This window comes from Podarcis filfolensis (assembly GCF_964270895.1).
Source record: "Podarcis filfolensis genome assembly, chromosome: 11".
Lineage (NCBI taxonomy): Eukaryota > Metazoa > Chordata > Lepidosauria > Squamata > Lacertidae > Podarcis > Podarcis filfolensis.
This window is the reverse complement of record NC_139613.1, coordinates 18,932,500-18,954,023: the sequence shown is the minus strand read 5'-3', so window position 1 is coordinate 18,954,023 and position 21,524 is coordinate 18,932,500. Positions and strand designations below refer to the sequence as shown.

Here is a 21,524-nt window from a genome sequence, read left to right as displayed (position 1 = left end):
TACTCAAAAGAAGAATGAAGTCTCCCATTTCCTGGCTGGGTTTCCTCCCTCCAGCCCAAAGGCTTTCGCGGTTGCTTTTGCAGGTTACCAAAAATAAGAGAGAGAGAGAGAGAGAGAGAGAGAGAGAGAGAGAGAGAGAGAGAGAGAGAGTAGCAGCAGCAGCAGCAGCAGCAGCAGCAGCAGCAGCGCGGCAGTCCGCAGCTTGTTTCTCTTCTTGCGCGCAGCCCGATTCGAATTCGTCTGTGCCTGCGCCATCATCGGGTGGGTGTGGCGCAGCGTGGCGCGTAAACTCCCGAGCGCAGCGGAGGCTGGAGAGGAGCGAACAGTCTGGGATTCAGGGAGTCAGGTGGAGGAGAAGGAGGAGGAGGTCGCTGTTCTTGGTACCGCTGCCGCCACCGGCTGGGACCAGAGAGCAGCCGCAGCTTGCGGGGTTGAGTGAGCGAGTGCGTTTTTGCGCCCCTCTCCGACCTGCAAGCATGGCTTCGTCGCAAGGCAAGCTGGAGCTGAAATTCGCGGACTGGATGGCAAGTTTGCCCGAGAGCATCCACAGCGTGCCCCTGACGAATCTGGCGATCCCAGGTAGGCGACTCGAGGTTTCGGATTTGGGGAGGACTGGTTGGTTTTGCCTCAAAAGTCCTTTATAAAATGTGGATGAGCTCTTGGGCTGCAACCAGACAAGGGAAAGGTGACATTGCCAGAGAATCTCTTCGCTTCGCCTGCAAGGAGATAATGGCTTTTCTTCTGGGGAATGGCTGGCGTGTGAGATGGAGGGCTGGGAGAAACTGGCTTGTATGTGAGCCCCTCGGCGTTTCATGTGTGTGTGCGTATTGCGTGCGCATCTGTGCACATGCTTTCCAGAAGGGTAGCTGGTATCAGTCGCGTTGCACCACGCAAACAACAAAGACTCTCGTGGCTCCTTGAAGGCGAGCGCATTTGCAACGCCATCTCGTACATTGTTTACTCAGGAGTAAGTTCCATTGTGGCCAACGGGACTTACTCCCTAGTAAGTGTGGTTAGGGGTTGCAGCCTTGCCGAGGCATAATCTATCACAGGCTGGAGACCGTATATAATATATATGGCATATGGGAAGAAAGTGGATTTGAATCCCAGAAAGCTTACGCCGCAATAAAATTGGCTTTTGCTTAGGGTGCCACAGGCATATAAAGTGTTACTGCAACAAGGAATTCGCCCTCTGGAAATGTGTGTGTAATACTAAAAATCCTCACCTTCTCCACCTGCCTCTGTGGCCAGAAGGTCTGTGTTTGACTTGCATTGGAAGGCTTATGGCTTTAGATAATTCGCCCACTGCCTGGCATCCAGGTTCTTAATATTCTCCTCAAGTCTCTAAAAATGAATCTCTAGTTCCAAGAAAAGGAGGGACAAAAGTTCAGACTAATGAAACCATTTCATTCTATTCTCTCCCTCTTCCATTCCACCTTCTGTTAGAAGCTCAATGGCACCTTGATGTGTGTCCCATAGATCATGTGTTTCCATGATCTAATACATGTGGCAGATCTATCTTGCTTGGTTCACCCATGCATGTCCTTCTCTTCATTCTCTGCCTCTGACTGCTGCATCTTGATGAGTGACAAGCAAGGGTCAGTTTAGATATTTGGCACCACCAACCTCTTGCTGTTAAAATCGGGCACACATGCTTGTTACTACATTATATTTTTTATTTGACTTTCCCCCAAGGAGCTCAAGGTTCTACCTCGCCCAGTTTTGTCCTCACAAACAACCCTGTAAGGTAGATTAGGATGGGACACAACAGCTGGCCCAAATTCAGCCAGTGAGGTTCATGGCTGAGTGGGAGTTTGAATTTGGGTCTTCCCAGTTCCTTGTCCTAAACCTTACTGGCATGCATGACTGACCCCATCCCACCACTCTCTGTTTGCATAATTGAGGTAGTTCTCATCTTCAAATCCACAGAATGGCCACCACAATGTCTAGTGGTCCCAAGCTTGTGAGCTGCCTAAACAGCAAAGCATTGCACCTTTCAGGTGATGTGAGATGAAACCAGTGTTTAGCCTGGGTGGTTTTTGCATCGTTGACGTTGCATGCATGCAACAATATGTTTCCTGGCGTTGCAGGGAAAGGGTGATGGGTGTTCATGCATGAGCTGACCCTTGTAGGCAGGAGTGTGTGCGTACATGTGTGAGCAACCATCAGAGAGCCATGAAGAATAGACAGTTCAAGACCAAGCGCTAAGATCCAGGGGTCAAGATGTTTGCATGCAGCAGGTAGAGGGAAGTCTGTTGGGGTTGATGTGCCTCACTCTGCATTGCTGATAGCCTTGCTCTATAATGGGCTGGGTAGACCTAGTCCTAACAGATGTTGGATTCTCAGCTCTCATCAGCCCTAGCCAGAATGGCCAATGGGCAGCGATGATGGGAGATGGAGTCCAGCAACATCTGGCCACAGGTTTCCCATCTCTGCTTTGTGGGAAACTCATCTATCATTTGAAATCTACCCAAGAACCGTTGACACAGTGCAACTTTTCAAAATGATCTGCCTTATTCCTCTGTTGCAGAGTCAATAGTTTGTAATGGATGGCAGAATTGGGGTTGTAATAGGGAGAACTGAAGGGTCAAAGCCTGTCTCAGCCATGCATCTCATCTGGGGTGGAGGGTGTATATTGAGCAAGTTGTCTCAGCCTTGACTTTGCCTCTCAGCATTGTGAGGATAAATTGTGTAAGTCTTTGATGTCCTTGGAGGAAACAGCCACTGCCACTACTGTAGAACACATGAAAGATTCCTCCCACCCCCCAAAAAAATCCAGTTTAGAAAAAGTACCTTTCGCATGAAAAGCAGAATAAATTTATTTATTGGGATTAATAATAAGCTTTTTTAAAAAATAACAACAACAACCCTTCATTGTCATTTACTATATTGGTGCTGTTTTCCTACACAAGACTTACATTTCCTTTCAACTTATTTCATGCTGTTCGTGTGGATACCTGGAAGCTTTTGTTGTGCAAGACGAAGCAGATGAGCATTCTAGCCAGGGTAGATTTCATATTTTCATTGCAAACTGAGAAGCAAGGAATGTGTTTAACCATTCAACCCTATTCCTATTCAGAAGCAAGCCCCACCGAGTTCAGTGGAACTTGTTCCCTAGTAAATGTTCCAAGTCTCATTGAACTCAGTTGGGCTTACAGAGAAGATTGCGCTCTAAGCCACATTTGTGAAAACGCTCCGTGTGCATGTTGCTAGACCAACATGCCAAATGCATCCTAATGCCTGTAGTCTTGGGATTGCAAGGTGTGTGTGCAAAGGAAGCAGTTGTGGGGACACCACTTGGCTCTGGATGACCTCGGACAAAGGACACAACTTGAAAATGTGGAGTTGCTTTGTGGAACAAAAGATATCTTCTAATTTTGGGATATTGTTGAAGCTGCTGTGCGAAGGAGCGCCTGTGCAGATTGCCAAGGTTATTTGGAATTTGCAAGAGCAAGAGAGAGGTGGTGCCTGATCATTGCAGGAATCAATGATCAATTTGTCTGCCTCTGAACTCCTAGCTCAGCCTTTGCAAACCTGGTGCCCTCCAGATGTTTTAGACTACAGCTCACATTGTTCCCAGTGAGCACAGCTCGCTGACTGGAGCTGATCGGAGTTGCAACCACAACATCTGGAGCATCCTGGTTTCGTGAAGGCTGCACTAGTGTCTAGGGTGTCAGCATGAGACAGAACAAAGGTAAAAATCAGGTGGCTTCTTGGGGGGGGGGGATATATTCTAATATGTTCTTTCCATAATTGTCTGATATGAAAATAACTTGCCCAAAATAACATTTTGGAGAGGAGGGGGAGAAAGGGAGGGAGAGAGAGAAATCCTTTGTATTCTCTGCAGTACAAAGAAATGGATTCTCTGCTAATTGCTAATTGAAATCTAATATATGCTAATTGAAAACTAATGCATGCAAATAGGTTAATTGCTCTGACATAGAAAGTGGATGGCTTGCTGATTGGAGATGTGTTTATCTGGCTAGTTAAATTTAAAAACAAAAACACACAATTATTGCTCTCTTTACACACACACACACACACACACACACACACTCAAACTGAGTTTTTCAAGCACCTTGAGTGCTGAGCGGATCTGCCATGGGAAGTGGGTTGGAATGCCTGTGGTTAGATAAGCTTTCCTGTTATACTGAGCAATTTAAAGGCAGAAGCCAGAACCCATAGTGTAGGGCCAAGATTATGGAACAGCGCAAACTGCTCTTGCAATAACAGATGATGGCTATCTGTGGGTGGATGGCATTTAATCCTGCTCTAGATGCTTCATAGCACAGTGGTCGACTGCATGCTCTGCATGCAAAAGGTCTTGGGTTCGTGCCTGAAACCTTAGAGAGCCTCTGGCAGTCTGCGTACAGTACAATAGTGAGCAAGACAAGCCAATGACCGCAGTACAAAGCAGTTTCCTAGAGCTGCAATGTAGGCTTGATCTGCCTTTGGAACAAAGCACTTTGCAGCTCATTGGTGATCTGATTTAGTATTGATAAGGGTGGGCGTGCGAATCAAGCAACATTAAATAAATACAGGGGATTGCTTACTAGTGCTTTGCTGTTGCAATGGGAGAAATGCTGTTTGCTTTCTTGTTCTTCTTCTGGACCAATTTCCCCAACCTTTCCTGCAGTAGGTGGATGGCTGGCTCCATAATTTCTGGGGGGCTTACTTTGGGCAGGTAACCTTAGGGAACATGCAATGTCCTCTTGTTGCATCGGCCAACCACATGCGCATGGGAAGGTCTGAAGCAGCACCTGAGCACAACAGCATCCTCCCCACTTGCAATTCCCAGCAACTGCTATGCAGAGGCATAATGCCTCCCAAACCAGTAGAGGTAGAACATAAACATCATGGCCGTTAGACATTTATAGTCTTGCCCTCCAGGAATTGGTCTGGTCCTTTTTCAAGGCCATCTAAGTTGGCGGCCATCACGACCTCTTCTGGGTGAAAAGCCTTTCCCTATCTGCTTTCCTCGCACCGTGCATAATCTTATGTGCCTCTGGAACACCCCCTCTTACTTTTTTCCTACACTGAACAGCCCCAAATCATGGAATCACAGAATTGTAGAGTCGGAAGGGTCATGTAGCCCAACTTCCTGGAAATGTAGGAACTACAGGTAAAGAATCTCTTTACATTGCAACTTTTTCTCTTGAGGGAGCTGCTCCACCCACTAGATCATTTTGGTTGTTCTTTTATGGACCTTTTCCATAAAAGAGAAAATAAGAGATTGGTGTGTGTGTGTACAAATGGATTCCCCCCCCCCTCATGTTGCCTGTGACATTGGGTTTTCTTTCCATATCTTGCTGTGGAATGTTGGGACCCCTCCTGCAATCCCAACCATGCTACCTTCTCGAATATAGAGGGAGTTTATTTTATTTTCAGTGCCCGCCACTAGGGTTTTATTTGCCACCGCTTAATCTGAAATGACCTTGGCAGTATTGATTAACGCACTCCAATTCCCTTTCTTGGAAGGTGGCAAAAGATAATATTCTTTTGTTGTAGGAGTTGCAAGGAGATTAGTATCCCCAAACGCTCAGAACTCTTGGAACTCCTGCCATTAAAATGAGAGATAAGGAGAGGAAAGGGAATTAGAAATACACCAGGGCTGTTTAGGCTGGGGCTGAAATCATATATACAAACTTCATGGAGCAGAGTGGCACTTACTTCTGAGTAAAAATGTACAGGATTGCTCTGCACCTAGATCTAAAGGCCCAAACATGCTAAGTATATCATTCTGATTTGGCTCGGATCCACTGAGTTTAAACCCAGCGAGAACCAGCAAAGGTTAGTTGACCAAACTTAGCAGTTGACTACTACTACTACTACTACTACTACTACTACTACTACTACTAATTTATTATTTGTACCCCACCCATCTGCCTGGGTTTCCCCAGCCACTCTGGGCGGCTTCCAACAAAGATCAGGTAAAGGTAAAGGGACCCCTGACCATTAGGTCCAGTTGTGGCCGACTCTGGGGTTGCGGCGCTCATCTCGCTTTACTGGCCGATGGAGTCGGCATACAGCTTCCGGGTCATGTGGCCAGCATGACTAAGCCGCTTCTGGCGAACCAGAGCAGCGCACGGAAACGCCGTTTACCTTCCCGCCAGAGCGGTACCTATTTATCTACTTGTACTTTGACGTGCTTTCGAACTGCTAGGTGGGCAGGAGCAGGGACTGAGCAATGGGAGTTCACCCCATCGCGGGGATTCAAACTGCTGACCTTCTGATCAGCAAGCCCTAGGCTCTGCGGTTTAACCCACAGTGGCACCCGCGTCCCAACAAAGATTAAAAATACATTAAAATGTCACACACTAAAAACTTAGTGTCAGTTTAGGAAAAGCCTTCCATCCTCATTACATAATTCTCCCAACTATCTCCTACATTACTTTTAATTGGTTAATTAATACACTTTTAATTTGTTAATTAATACACTAATCAGTTAAAAGCATGGCAGGGTAATCTCGACAGCAGTGTATATTTTTGTGGCTGGATAAGAACCAATGCCATAGTACAGTGTTTCCCAAACTTGGGTCTCCAGCTGTTTTTGGACCTCAACACCCATCATCCCTAGCTGGCAAGACCAGTGGTCAGCAGTGATGAGAATTTTAATCTGAAAACAGCTGGAGACTCAAGTTCTTCTTGGCCACCTGCCAGTGGTGGGTGGGGCCAGATGCAAAAGTGGGCGGGGCCTTGAGTATGAATGTAAGGTTGTTCAGTAGGCTAGTTTCTGCGCACTGATTCCCCTTCTTTCCTCCATCCAGCAATGGAAGTGTTATCTGAGTTCAAAGACACATTCCAGACAGGCAAAAATGTTTAGGGTTGGGAAGGGCATGGGACCTGGGTAGAGTTCAGACAGAGGGTCCCATTTGGCTCTTGGACCTGAGGTTCCACATCCCTGCCATCAAGGGTGCGCCTAGTGTGGCCACATAGCTTGACAGAGCTCTGACAGCACGTCTGTGTTTATTTCTCTCCTCTGCGGCCAGCTTGGTGAGTTGATTGCCAGGCCCACTCACTGCTCACATGGTGACCCTTCTCAAAATTGCTTCAAGGCACCATTTTGGGGAAGTCAGTGAGTGCTGTATATTAACTGGGAACACTGCATTCAATTCTTATGTGTAAGCCTTTCTCCAGAAATAAATACCTACGCGCGTGGGTAGATTATTTTTGTATAACTTGTTCTTATCACCTTCATTGAAATATTAATCAGTCTGGACCAATGGCAGAATTTAAATTTGTTGTTTTCTCCTCGCACCCTCCAGTAGGAAGAATGTTGATCTTGATATTGGCATAGCAAGAGTTTGAGCTCAGAATGTTATCTGCATCTGTTGTGTGTGTGTGTGTGTGTGTGTGTGTGTGTGTGTGTATTCATATAATAACTTATCTTCAGTTTCCTAATGGATTTGTCTTGACTGATTCAATATTGAAGATGTTCCTAGGGTAATCAGATATACTTGGTTTCCTGATAATTCACTGTGCTTACATGTTTTGCTTGTTCTTTGCACATAGAATGAGAAAGAGTCACGTGGCTCGAGTTAATGTTTGCTTTTAGGGGCGATCTGCTGCTAGTGACGTTGTGGAGACTCGTAATTAGCCCAGCCGCACTGCACATCTCGCCTTTTCACAATTCCCATACGTGTAACAAAACGTGATTTTGATGCGCCCAAAGTATAATAGTCTTGCAATTGAGAAATGAGACTTATCATGAAATAAATTTATTCTGTGCTCCTGTGTGGTTTGCTTTGTGACTGGCATAACAAAGCAGCCCAGGTAGGCCAGGCTGAGAGACAGTTGTTCACCTATGGTGAGCTTTGCGTGGCGAGTTCCTGCCTCCCCCCTCAGAAATAAAGACATGAGACACAAGAATTCGGGTTAATGGGTCAACTTTATTGATTACGGGTTTTGAGCGGTATTGGCTTAGGCATTGGTGCTAACGACTAACCAGCTTCAGCCCTCTTGCTTGAAGACCAGTAATGGTTAACCACCAGTAGGGGGAGTCCTGCTGATGCACATCAACTAGGAGCTCCCCCTGGAGTTACCGCTTGGGGGCGTGCCATGGGCCCACACCTCCATAGGCTCAGGACAAGGCCACGCCCCCCGGAATCCTTTATCGGACTACCCTTTCTTTTGGGGAAGGTGATGGCGCTTCCTTTCCCCCCTTCATCTGCATAACAATAGAACAATACGCCTACCAATGCCTAACCGCCAATGCCGAGAAGTTGTGACGGATTGCTATGAGGTAGGTGAAAACCAAGTGGCTGGTGCCAATCTGCCAAATGGAAAAAATTCCTACCAGGCCCCTTGACGGTGACCAACCGAAGTCCATAGCAACGTCAGAGCGCCTAGCCTAACGGGTGGGAGGAGGGAAAACCTGGCTAGCTGCAGCGCGGAAAAGAGGGAGACCCTCGGCCGCGCCAGACCTAAATGCAGTGAGGCCACGCCCCCCGGGCCAGCCAATTGGCTGACCTGAGGATGATGCGTCCGAGGATTCCCTGGTATCGTGGGGGCTGAAGCCAGCCCCCGCGAGGGTGGGGGAGGGGCATGAAGCCCGCAACCCCACCTCCTCCCTAGCTCGGAAGTGGCTTTGTAGCAGAGTGGAGTTTTGATCCTGGGCTTCCCCAACCCTAGTCTGATACTCTTGCTGCTACATCACACTTGACTTGAAATTCGAACTTTACCGCAAAAGAAGAAGAAAGAATATGTTTCATTCCACTTTTATGTTCTAGTTGTAATGATTACGCCAATAAGAACTACTTAGAGCCTATTTCTCCCCAACGTGTCCATTTCTTCTGCCTGTATTATCTGTTAATGGATCCATTTCTGTGATGTCCAGTACCTTAATTGCCCATTCAGTTGATGCAGATGTCAAGTGCTGAGCGGGAGAGGAGTAGATTTGCAGCTCCTAGGAGAGTTTTTTGTGCGTGTGTGCAATGAAAATAATTTGATTGGCTCTTGATAATCCTCTTCGAGAGAGTTCAATATCAAAGTTAATACATCAGACATCAGCCTTGACACTCATCATTGAAACAATAACCTCGGCAGTCTGGACCCAGAAGGAGGCAAGGGAGGGCGGGGGTGACATCCTCAGCAAAAGGTTAATTCAGTGCAAGGACCAGTCACTTGCCCAGGATTAGGGCTGTGATGCCCATTTGAAGGGGCTTGGAAGCAGGATGCAGAAAAATTGGGAAGTGGGCAAGTAGGAAGGTAAGGAAGCAGATCCTGGATCAGGCCAAAGAAGCGGGGGCTGGTACCCATTGGGCAGAAGTCAGAGAGCCCTACAGTAGGTGGACCCAGAGTCAATGACTCTCAGAGCTGACTGATTTGAGATTTAATAATAATAATAATAATAATTTTTATTTATATCCCGCCCTCCCCAGCCGAAGCTGGGCTCAGGGCGGCTAACAACAATAACATAATACAACATTCTAAAATCATTTCATTATAAAATTAATTCAAATCAAATTGATGGCAACCATTGGGCTAGAGTTCTGTGAAGATTGCCAAAGGAGGGAGTCAGGCTGTGACCTGGCCAAAGGCCTGGTGGAACAGCTCTGTCTTGCAGGCCCTGCGGAAAGGTGTCAAGTCCTGCAGGACCCTAGTCTCTTGTGACAGAGCATTCCACCAGATCGGAGCCACAGCCGAAAAAGCCCTGGCTCTAGCTGCGGCCAGCCTAACCTCTCTGTGGCCTGGGACCTTCACGATGTTTTTGTTTGAAGACCATAAGTTCCTTTGTGGGATGAGTCAGGATGGCCATCCATCAATAGATAAAGTTGGGTGTCATCAGCATACTGATGGCAGCCCAGCCCACAACTCCGGATTTGACCCCATCTTCCTCCCAGCTGAGTTCTTCAAGGGGCAACACTGAAACTAAGGAGAGGAGGAATGTGGCAGACAGTGCCCCTTGCTGGAAATGGTCGTAAGTAAAAAGACAGGAGTCGCTGGCTGAGGGTGGGCAGAGGTTGGTGGGGCAGTGCCCACTTTGCTCTAATCCACCAGCTTCTTTTGCAGAAAGCAAGGTGGTTGCTAACAGTTGCCCTGCAAGTACTGCTATGCTAGATAACCAGCAATGTAACAGGAGTGGGTGGAAAGAGGGTCCTGCCATGGGTGCCACCTGGACAGGGCAGAATGAGCATCAAGGATGGGTTTCTAGACTATCAGTTGATTAAAAAAAAAAAGATGTACATTTTTTTCTTCTTCTTCAGGGTGGAAATGATTACAAATGTTTTCAAGTTGGCTGATATCAGGCGTCAGTTTATTCCGGGGCTGTGTGGGGGCAGCAGGCCTGGCAGAGCGGCTTGTGCAGCTCAAAATGGACTCTGTGACTGCAGCCTGACACAGTAAAACACATTCAGGGTGCTATCCAAGTTAGAAATTTGGGGCAAGTTTACCTGCAGGATCATTTTACTCCCATATCCACCCACTTGACCGCTTCAGTCTGTGGAACTGACACAGCAACTGGTCCTCATAATACCTATTCTGCATTTGTAAGAAATCAATCTTTCAGTGTGGCAGAACTTACACTCCCTGCCTACTTACACCAGGGAGTTGCATTCACTGTACTCTTTTCGGTGCCTGATAAAAACATTTTTGTTTAGACGAGCTTGCCTTGACATGTAGAATGTTGGCGTATGTTTTTAATCTGATTTTGTCTTTTGACTGTTTTAAAGAGTTGTTTTTACTGATATTTTTATTGTTTTATGCTCTTTGAGTTCAGTGGGTCTTCCTCCTGAGCAGTATTGTGCTGTTTTCAGTCATTAAATACTGCTGACCGGGGGACAGGAATGTGGAATTCATTTTAAAGTAAGGCAGCCTTCCTTTCTGGAATGCGCTACATTTTTCAAGAATTGCTGTGTCCATGGATAAGATTATTGTATGTGTTTGCTAAACCAAAATGGGCATAGATGTTACTCATACGCTGGACAGCTTCGCGCTGCTGATTTTCAAGCAGGTTTCGCCTTGCTGCTATTGCAAACAAAATGAACCAGAATGAAAAACTGCTACACAATGTGAATAATGGGTTATTTGAATGCATCCTCTCATACCAATAAGTGTGTAATTTCATGAGCAGCTTGAAATGCCAGTGAAATGTTCAATTAGTCCCCAAATAGCAGCCCAGTGTTGTTGTTGTTGTTGTTGTTGTTGTTGTTGTTGTTTTGTGTGTGTGTAAGAGATTTCAAGAATGTGAAGCATGTTTGGAAGTCGTCACAAATCCCAGTATTGTTTGCATGGTATTAACAGCATTTTGGAATTCTTTCCTTATGTTATTTTCTGGCTGCATCTCCATAATAACATTTCAAACTGCGTGTTGTTTTGAGCAACTCCTCTTGAATGTCTGGGAGATGGGGGTAGGGCATCAGAATGATAATCCAAAAATTGAACAAACACGAATCGGTCACACAGATTTCTCTGAAAAGAGGCTGCATGAGATATGTTCCTGCAATTCCAGCATGGAACCACTGCTGTCTCTTCTGCAAAGCCCTCGGTCCTTGACAGAAACACGTTTGCTTGCACTTATCTCTTACTATTCTTCTCTCTCCATTGTCTTGCTCCTACAATTTCTTCTTCACTGTCTAAATTTAGTCTGTAAAGCTCTTTAGAGCAGGGACATATATTTGGCTTCTGTTACTCTGTAAATCATCATGCACAGTGATGGCACGATAAATAACTATCTCCACAAACTGAAGGGTGGCCTGTGGATATTCTTATTCTTATGAGCTCATTCGGAGTGGAGGTAATTCTGATCCAGGACACTGTGCCCTCACTCTCAGTTGCCTTTCTGACATAGCCAAATCTTATCGGCTCTGTAGTCTTGCAACGTTGTTCACTTCATTACATTTTAGATTGTGTTATGGCTGATGTGTTTGCCTCCCCTGGGCTCCTTTGGGAGGAAAGGCAGGGTATGCAATGAATGAATGAATGAATGAATGAATGATCCTTGCTTGTCTGGATGGATTAATCTTAGCAAGAAGGGCTGTAACCCAAAGGCCTCAGGTGCAATCCTTGGGATATCTTGGTATGGTTGGGAAACTCTCGTTTAAAATCCTGGGGAGCCAGATGAATCAATGGTCTTCTGAGAGAGAGAGAGAGAGAGAGAGAGAGAGAGAGAGAGAGAGAGAGAGAGAGAGAAAGTAGGTTTGAGGGAGTTCTGAAAATAGCCTCCCCTGTGAAGCATTGTTCTCTCCCTGGCCCCTAAAGGAAAAGGCAAATATAGGGTCCAGCCTTACATTTAATGTGGAACATTGTTTTGTTGGCATCCATCTGTCTCGAGAGACATTGGCGTGCGTCTCCAGGGGTGAAGTCAAACCACAGCATTAGCAGCACCAAAGTGACCTCTCTGGGATGCAAGCCTGGGCAATGTGTATGGAGGTCCTGGGTTGCCCAGACAACAAGACCCCTCCCTTGGCCTTGTTGATGTGGTCCAAATGAAAGCAGAGCAATATGTTTGGCACCAGCTTGGCTGCAGGAGTTGCTAGAAGGAGGCGTATAAGGTGCCATCCAACCATCTTAGGGACTCCACTCTGGATTTGTGTAGGGTTTGCTCCTTCTCCTGAAGATGTCCCACAAGCCAGCCGATCTCCTAGATGGGCTACCTCCCCAGGTTGACGAACCCCATCTGCTCCTCACGTCACTCTACAACATGTGCACAAACCCCCTTCCTGACCTTTGGACCCATTAGTGGTCTTGTCCACTCAATCCACTGGAGCCTGTCTTTGCTTGTGGAACATTAGAGATTTAAGAGCAATATTTGGCTGGTGATGCTGAATTAGTTGGTACGGCCCATGTTAAGCATGTACAGCATGTCTAATAGTGCAGGTCTGTGCTTGTTTACTTGAAAGTTAACTCCATTGGTCAGAGGAGTAAGTTTCCCAGGTAAGTGTGCAGTCTTAAATTTGATCTGTAATCAAGCTTGGTTATTATCATTGCCATTATCGTTATCATTGCTTACAAACTACTAGCAGTGCAATCTAAACATGGCTACTCAGAAATAAGTGTGACTAAATTAAGTGGGGCTTACTTCCAGGTAAATAGAATTGTAGCCTAAGGTAGGAAGGGAGGACACAATAGAGTTGTTTGAAATGATGCAATGTGTAGAGAAACCCAATAGGAAACATCTCTCTCTCTCTCTCATAAAACAGTGATACCTTGGTTCTCAAATGCCTTGGCACTTGAACAATTTGGAACCAGAAGGCTGCAAACCCAGAAGTAAGGGTTTCAGATTGTGAACTTTTTTCAGAAGCTGAACATGCTCCGTTTTGAGTGTATGCTTTCGATTTGAGTGCCACACTTCCATTTTGAGTGTTATGCTGATGTCTGTTTTTGCTATTTATTTTGTGTTTTTGTTTTTTGCAGCTTTTTTGTTTGTTTTTGTGACTGTGTGGAACCCAGTTCAGCTACTTATTGATTGATTGTGTGACTGCAGTACATTTTATGCTTTCATTTTATGGATCAATTTTATGGATCTCATTAGATAGTAAAATTCATGTTAAATTGCTGTTTTAGGGGTTGTTTTTAAAAGTCTGGAACGGATTAATCCATTTTGCATTACTTTCTATGGGAAAGCGCGCCTTGGTTTTGGAACGCTTTGGTTTATTTAGACAGACTAAATAAAGGACTATTCCGCACAGTGCATAGTTACTAAATGCCGGTGTTCATTCCCAACGGGAGGCAGCGATGGCCACTAACTTTGCAGGCTTTAAAGGCGGATTAAACAAGTTCATGGAGGCTACAACTATCAATGGCTCCTAGTCCAATGGCTGTGTTCTGCCTCTACTGTCAGAGATGGTATAACTCTGAATATCAGTTGCTGGATGTCACAAGTAGGGCAAGCACTGTTGTGTTCCTGGCTTTCTATAGATAGGTATTGTATCAGCTTGGCCCCTGTGAGGACAGAACGCTGGAACCAGGAAGGCCTCTTAATGTTCTTCCTGTACACACCTAGCGGTCAGTCTCATTGAACTCACTGGGATTTACCTCTGGGTAGACATGCATTGGAATTTCATAGAAAATGTTGCACATGCATTGAAATGTGCGGCAAATGTGGTACGTGGTGTGTATTCCAACACCTGTTTTCTATTGGCTTATTATCCTGCATATTAGTATAGCAGTGGAATATTTTTCTTTGTATAAAATCCTAGCATCATGACGGGTGTGTTTTCTCTCTCTCTTTCTTAATGACATGTTAATTCTAGCCCTCCTCTTGGCATCTACAAATTGCTGGTGTATATTACCTCTTAAGCTGACATTTCTATATGCTTATATTTGGCCAAGATCAAATTTTTTCTTGGAAAGTTTTAGGAACATCTGTTTAGCCATTTGGGGGCTATTGAAGCATGTAGAAATTATACCATTCAGCTGTTTAAATTTTGCTAAAGTACTTCTTCCTATTTTAGCATGGGCATGAATAGAAAATAGATCAAATGCAATAACTGAGAATTTCAAAATGGGCTTCCTCTGGGGCTCTTCTCTCTCCTTTCGCTCTATCCTGATTGCAGCTACTATTCTGCACCTTAGAATATTCCATTTCTGAGAGCCACTGCAGGTATGAAGAGACTGGCTCGGAGTGGAAAAAATTTGGTTCAAACTCCTGGTCGGTCATGAATCTTGCAGTATGACTCTGGGCCAGCCACTATAGGCCAATTTAGACATAAATGCTAAACGTTACTTTGGATCATGGCCTCCTACTTCTATCTCCAGTTTTGGTGTGGGCACAAGGAAGAGTTCAGAAGCTTAGGCTTCCATTTTCAGTTAATCCAAGTTTCACATTCTGTCTAAACTCTAGGCTGTTGTTAAGCTAATTATGGTTTACCACAACCAGCCAACTTCATAAACCACAGATAAAAGATGCCTGAGACTCCCCAGGACTGTTTGAAAACCTTTTTGACCGGACTTCCGGGTTAGCGCCATCGGCAATGGCGGAATTCCTCTGATCCAGAGGAACCCGCTCTGCGAAAATCGGGTCTTGCCGCCGCGGCGAAGGCGGAGACCCTTTAAAAATCCCAGGCGGAGGAAGCCTGGGAACGTGGGATTCGGCTGACACCAGGAGCACCCCCCTACATGCAAGGAAACCCCTTTTTCGGGGATCCGAAGCGACGTGGGGTGAGCGGCGCGGTGTTTTGAATCGACCGCTATTTTTACGGAGTGAAACCGCACAGCCGTTGCCGGAGAGTGCTGACTTTTTCCTGTGGACAATTGGACGCTAAACAAGTACCCGTGAGTAGAACGGAAAATTGGGCTAAGAAATATTTTAATTTGGCACTCAAGCGGGAAGGTCCTAAACAGGAAGTCCGCCTTCCGTTTTTGTAAACAGTCTGAAGCAAAAATTGTGCAAGCTAAAGTCTGGAAAGTTGTACATAAAGGTTTAAAATTCCTCCTGTTTTAACCATCTAAACCCCTCTTGGAGGCACGAGTAAAGAGGGGGAATTTTGACTGTTCAAGCCTGCAGGAGAGAGAGTAAAGAAAGATAATTTCCACCGTCTCAAATCTGGGAACGGGTGTCAGAGACAGAGATTTTTGGTGAAGTTCATTGACTGTGAATGGAACATCTTTTGACAGATAGTTAAGAAGAGAAACAAATTGATTCCAGTGTTGCCTTTTGCATTTAAAAGAAACAAAAAATCCGAATAATGAAAGTAATTTTCTTTTGTTGGACCTGCTTTCAAAAGATGGATACAAATAGAAATTGTCTCCTCTAGAGGGAGCTTGTTAAATTGTTGCTGGAGTCGATCTGGGGACTTTACAGCTGTGGAGATTAGGATCGTGGGACCAGACTGTGACCTTGAATAAAAATGTGTTTGGAAGATGTTTTGGTGCTTGCTTTTTGCAAGACAAGCGCTTTGTTGGAGCAGATGCATGAGAAGATGGATTTGATGACTGTTGCAGTCAAAAACTTTGGACAAACAGTGAATATTTATACAGAAACCATCCAGGAGCCAACCCAGGAACGTGTTTTGATAGAGCAAGTGCAAACGCAGAAGATAATGGAGGAGGCTGCTGTTGAACCTCAAGGAACACAAATGGAGAGGCCCGAGGCCCTACAGGAGCATAAGCCGTTGTTGTTGAAGGCTGAATTCGGAATGGGCCAGGGGGGGCCTGGAGTTGTGGGGGCCCTTAAGTTTGGAGGGGCTTTGAAACATGCCTTTAAATATTTCCTGGACTACACTGTTGACTGTGGGGAATGGGACTGTGGGGAATGGGCCGATCTGCTGAGGAGAGACGGGGACATTTTCGAGTTGGAACATCCCCGAGACCTACTCTTCAATGAGAAAGGAAAGAAATTAAGAAAGAGATCAACAAAAGACAAGGTAAAGTGCAAGTACAAACAAGAAGATCTGCAGAAGGGACATGGAAAAGACTTAAGAGCCTCGGACATAAGATTACCAGGTTGATGGACTAGATGGAATGGACAGTAAGGACTGACATAACCCGTGACCAGGAAGAAGAGACGCTGGAGGAAGATTGGAAGAAAATTATTAAAAATTTATTTTGGGAATTAGTGTAAAATTAATGAGTATTAGGAAAAATGTTGGAATGAAAATATTTGGCTTTAGTAGAAATTATATAAGGAATTATGTACAAACAAATATTAAGTTTTAAGCTTTAAGGTATTTTATGGTAAGATAAGGTTAAAATAAATTAAGGTAAACTGAATGACAGAATATAGTGAAAGATGGAAAGGATTTGCTGAGTTAATTAATAGGTTAGACTGTTAAGACAAACTACTCAATAAAAATTGAGAAAGATGGAAAGAATTTGCTGAAATAAATAACTAAACTAGAATACAAAAAGGGAGGTGTGAGGAGGTCGATGAAACAAGTAAATGAAAGATAAAGATATGGAATATTGGATGTGTGTTTTTATTGTTATTGTTGTATTGGCTTTTATGTTTCCCCCCCCTCTTTTTTATGTATTGTTATGTATGTTTTGTTAAATTCTTTTTGTTGTTTTCTTCTTTTTTCTTTCTCTGTAATTTTTGAAATTTCTAATAAATATCATTTTTTTAAAAATGAAAACCTTTTTGACCAGATGTGTGAGTTGGACAATGGAAACATTTCTGCAGATGCCATGAGGGACAACATCTGTGTTGTGCTACTTTCAGCTCTCCTAAAAGTTATTGTCTGTCTCTTGTCTTGGACCCAATCCCAGCCAGTTTCCAAGGAGGCACTTCTCTGACTTCAATGGCTGCTAGATTTTAATAATAGTAACCTTGGTGGCTTAACCTTGAGTGATTAATTGCTCTTCTCACATTTACAAATCCATCTGCAGCAGCACATCTGCCTGTTGCTTGTGTAGCTCTTGATTTTAATTTCTCCTGGAAAAAAGACCTGGGGTGCCTGTAAAGGTAGAACAAGGAGTGGAATTCAGATATGCAATTTACTCAGAGTAGACCTATTTGAACTAATGAACATGACTAAATTAGGTCTGCTCGGAGTAGGAATCCCACCCCAGGAGGTTGGACATCTGTTAGAGATACTGTAGATTCTTCTACTGAGCAGGAGGTTGGAATGGATTGAGCATCATCCATGTGGTGTCTGCATGCAGGTTTAAAGGCCAGCAGCTGTGAAGCTCTCACTGCAACATGATGCCCTTTTGTTGACTTTCTTAAGACATTCTAACATGATTTTCACCCTCCATTGACGCATGGAACTTTATGGAAAGGCGCTTTCATTGGAACTGCTTTTCTTGGAACGTCTCAAACTACAACCATTGGCTGCTATTTATCAGTCTCTTTTCTGTATTAAGCTCTGTATGAGTACATTTTGTTACTTGACTCTTATGTACTGAGTAGGATCCAAACTGCAGCAGTCTGATTGGTCCTAGAACAATAGGATCCAAAAGGCAGCAGTCTGATTGGTCCTAGAACAATAGGATTCAGAATGCAGCAGTCTGATTGGTCCTAGAACAATGCCGCAGTATGATTGGTTGGCAGGAACCACCCAATCATGCTCCAGATAGAAGTGAATCCACAACCTGATTGGCTTACAGTAGAATTCCGGAATTAGCCAATCATGTGCAGCCCATTGTGTAAATAATGTATATAAAGCAGATACTTTGAGGGGACTTTCATTCATTCCTCCTCACCACTATGAGCTGAATAAAGAGCATGAAATCACTTTGCGACTCTGAGTATATTTCACTGGCGAAGAGGATGGGATCCCGCTGAGCTGACTGCCACACACAGCACCGCAGCACCGCCACCTGCCGCACCGCTGCCTCGCACCGTGTATCCAGGCTTCAGCTCTGGGACACAAGGAACTCAGAATGGCAACCGACAGCAGCTTCTCGCCGTTCAACCCAGCATCTGGAGACTGGGAAGCGTACGCCTCCCGTTTCACCTTCCTCCTAGAAGCCAAAGGGGTCACCGATGAAGAAGACGCCAAGAAGAGGCAATTGGAAAGTACATGCCTTTAAAGCAGTACTATACCACTTTAATGGCCATGGCTTCCCCCCAAAGAATCCTGGGAAGTGTAGTTTGTTTTGAATTGCTAAGAGAACCCTATTCCCAATACAGAACTACAACTCCCAGAGCTCCCTGGCAAGGAGGATTGATTGTTAAACCACTCTGGAAATCATCAGGGGAGGTCTGTGGTGGGAAGAGGCGTCTCCTAACAATTCTCAGCATGCTTAGCAAATTACAATTCTCCAGATTCTTGGGTGGAAACTGTGGCTGGTTGGAGAACAAAATCCACACACATCCCCCACTTTTGCAAACATTTTTGGTTGGAGCACAAAATTCAAAGAAGTTTTTTTAAAAAAACAACAACAACAAAACCAAACCAAAAACCTGCATTTTCATTTGCATGTTGTTTCAGTGCAAATTAAGATAGTTTTGCATTGTCTTTCCCATTACTACTCCTTTCAATAAAATCCCACTGCTATTGATAGGTTCTATGGGGGACAAAATATATGGAATTATTCTTTTATATCTCTTACTTCATTCATTTCCCATATACCATTAAGTCTTGACTGGAAAACTTTCCCCATCTTCTCTCTCTCTCCCTGCAGCTACAAGATTTTCTAAATGCACCATGTAGAGACCGTTTTCTCTTTTACATTTCATCACAGACTTTCATAGCAGCCAAGACTGTATATCGGCCAAGAACATCCACTTGGCTAAACGGTCAAGGAATTTACAAAGGGCATTTTTGCTGTCTAGTTGCACAGCTGTGAACGTGTCATACCTGGAGACGCTTCAAAAGTTTGAGCTCAGGGCTTCCTGTGAAATTGTTGTTAGACATTCTTGCTTGTTGGCATTGGGGAAAATTGGGAGTCCAGCATTTATGTTGTATATAAGTAATAAGGAACCCAGCACTCTAGGTACCCCTTTAGTTGAGGTTCATTGAAGATAAAACCAATGGTGGCTGCTAAGCTACAAACTGCAGCCAACACACAATCATTACTTAGTTTGTGAACCACCCTGAGACCTGCAGGTATGGGGAGTAAAGATCACCAGTGTTGAAGCAATGATTCTTCAACATCAACTTTGTTGGACTGGACATGTTGTGCGGATGCCTGATTGTCATCTTCCAAAGCAACTACTCTATTCCGAACTTAAAAATGGAAAGTGTAATGCTGGTGGTCAATAAAAGAGGTTTTAAAGACAGTCTCAAGGCAAATCTAAAAACAAAATCTTAAAAAAATGTAGTATAAACACTGACAGTTGGGAAACACTGGTCTGCAAGTGCTCCAGTTGGAGAACAGCCTTCACCAAAGGTGCCATGGACTTTGAAGACACTCAAACTCAGGACGCAAGAGAGAAATGTGCTAAGAGGAAAGCATGTGTGGCAAATCCACACCATGATCAACTTCCGCCCAGAAACCAATGTCCCCACCATGTGGATCCAGAATTGGCCTCCACAGTCACGTACAGACTCACTGTTAAAACCGTGTTTATGGAAGACAATCTTACTCAGCTACGAGTGATTGCCAAAGAAAGAAGAAGAAGATAAATTTAATGAAAAATAAAAAAATAGTAACAATAGCCACAAATCTGGATTAAGCCCAGTTCATTATATTGTCTAGTTCCTTGAGAGTTGTTTTATACCTACTTATTTTGTTTTATGTTCCACCTTTCTTCTGTTGAATTCAAATTGCTGCCTAGGAGTTTCCAAGCAATTGCGGCATACCCTCCAACATTTCTTTGATTCCGATGAATCAGAAACCCGGACAGCTTCTGTAATCCAGGACTGTCCCTGGAAAACAGGGACACTTGGAGGGTCTGTTGTGGTTTCCCATCCATCCAGCCCAGACCAGATGCAGACCTGCTTAGCTTCGTAAGGCTTGCTGCCTCTTGTGCCTTCAGGGGCCCTTATGGTGGCTTGAAGTGCCCCCATCTTATTGTGTAAAGGTTGTTCAATCTTTCTTCCGCCTAACCTTCAGTACTGCCTATCTCCAAGCACTCTGGGAAGAGTAAAATACTCTCCACGGTGTCAATTTCAGACTAAGCTGCACTTGATACGTGGCACTACATCTGCAGATTAGCTGAGATGTATGACACACACACAGGCTGCTGTTGCTAGGGAGGGAAGAGCCTGTTGAGGAGGTTTATTGGATTACAAAATTTGCTCTTAAAAATGAGACCGGGAGGAAGTGGAGCTATTCCAGCTTTCGAAATAATTCCTGTAATACAATTTTCTGAAGCAAGGTGTAGCTGGAAAAAGAAACTGATTGTGGCTCAAAATCACCAGGGAGCTAGAATCTGAACTTGGGATCTTGGCGGAAAGCTAGGCTTTATTTTCCTGCCTTTTTACAGTATATATAAATCTAACTCTCATTTTGCAAGATGACCTTTTGTGTGAACAAGAGATTTGAGGAGTTTAGTGGCGGCATACTGTCAGCACAAGCACAAAACAGGACAATAAGCTAGGGTGGAATTCAGAACGGCTCATTTTGGGAAGTGAAATCAAGAGGGTTGTATCCTGCTGGGCAAGCAGAATTCCACTTCCATGCCCATGAAATGTGCTATGGAGGGTCCCTAAATCCATCGGAGCAGATTTTGAGGGTGCACAGAGTAGGGACTGCAAATTGAAGGAGGAGTGGGAGCTCCATTGTGCAAGAATAAGTCTATTGTTTGAGTGGAACAGCAGCCATGCTTACAACCGAAAGATTTACTTCCTGGAGAGATGTTCAAAGCAACGGTGAGCAAACTTTATTTTGCTGTTGGTGGCCCAATTTCCTTTGGCGTAGGTTAGGGGGCTCGTGATGATTGTGGATGGGGCTGAAGGCAATGGTGGAAATGACCAGAGCCCAAAGTAGGTGATGGCATCCTTCCCTCCCTCTCTTTCATTCTCTTTCTCTCCCTCCCTCTCTCTCTACCTCTTTCCCTCCCTCCCTCCCTCCCTCCCTCCCTCCCTCCCTCCCTCTCCTTCTCTCCCCTGTTGCTCAACCAATGGGCTGTTGCAGAAGGGACAGATCATTCTTTCCAGATGTCTGAGCAGAGATCACCTGCAGAGGAGTTTTCAAAGTCAGCCAAGGACTACATAAAATTTGAGTGAATGCCACATGCAGCCTGTGGGCCACAGGCT

General features: G+C 44.7%; 1 protein-coding gene across 1 annotated transcript in view; it reads left to right on the top strand.

The window, feature by feature from the left end:
- Positions 1–203: 203 nt before the first annotated feature.
- The window catches only part of PLCXD3 (phosphatidylinositol specific phospholipase C X domain containing 3), an 81,136-nt gene continuing 59,815 nt past the window's right edge, over positions 204–21,524 (top strand). The window contains exon 1 of the mRNA XM_083576265.1: positions 204–579. Within this exon, the coding sequence (XP_083432391.1) occupies positions 477–579 (103 nt within the window). The 5' untranslated portion in view covers positions 204–476. The remainder of the gene's footprint in view (positions 580–21,524) is intronic.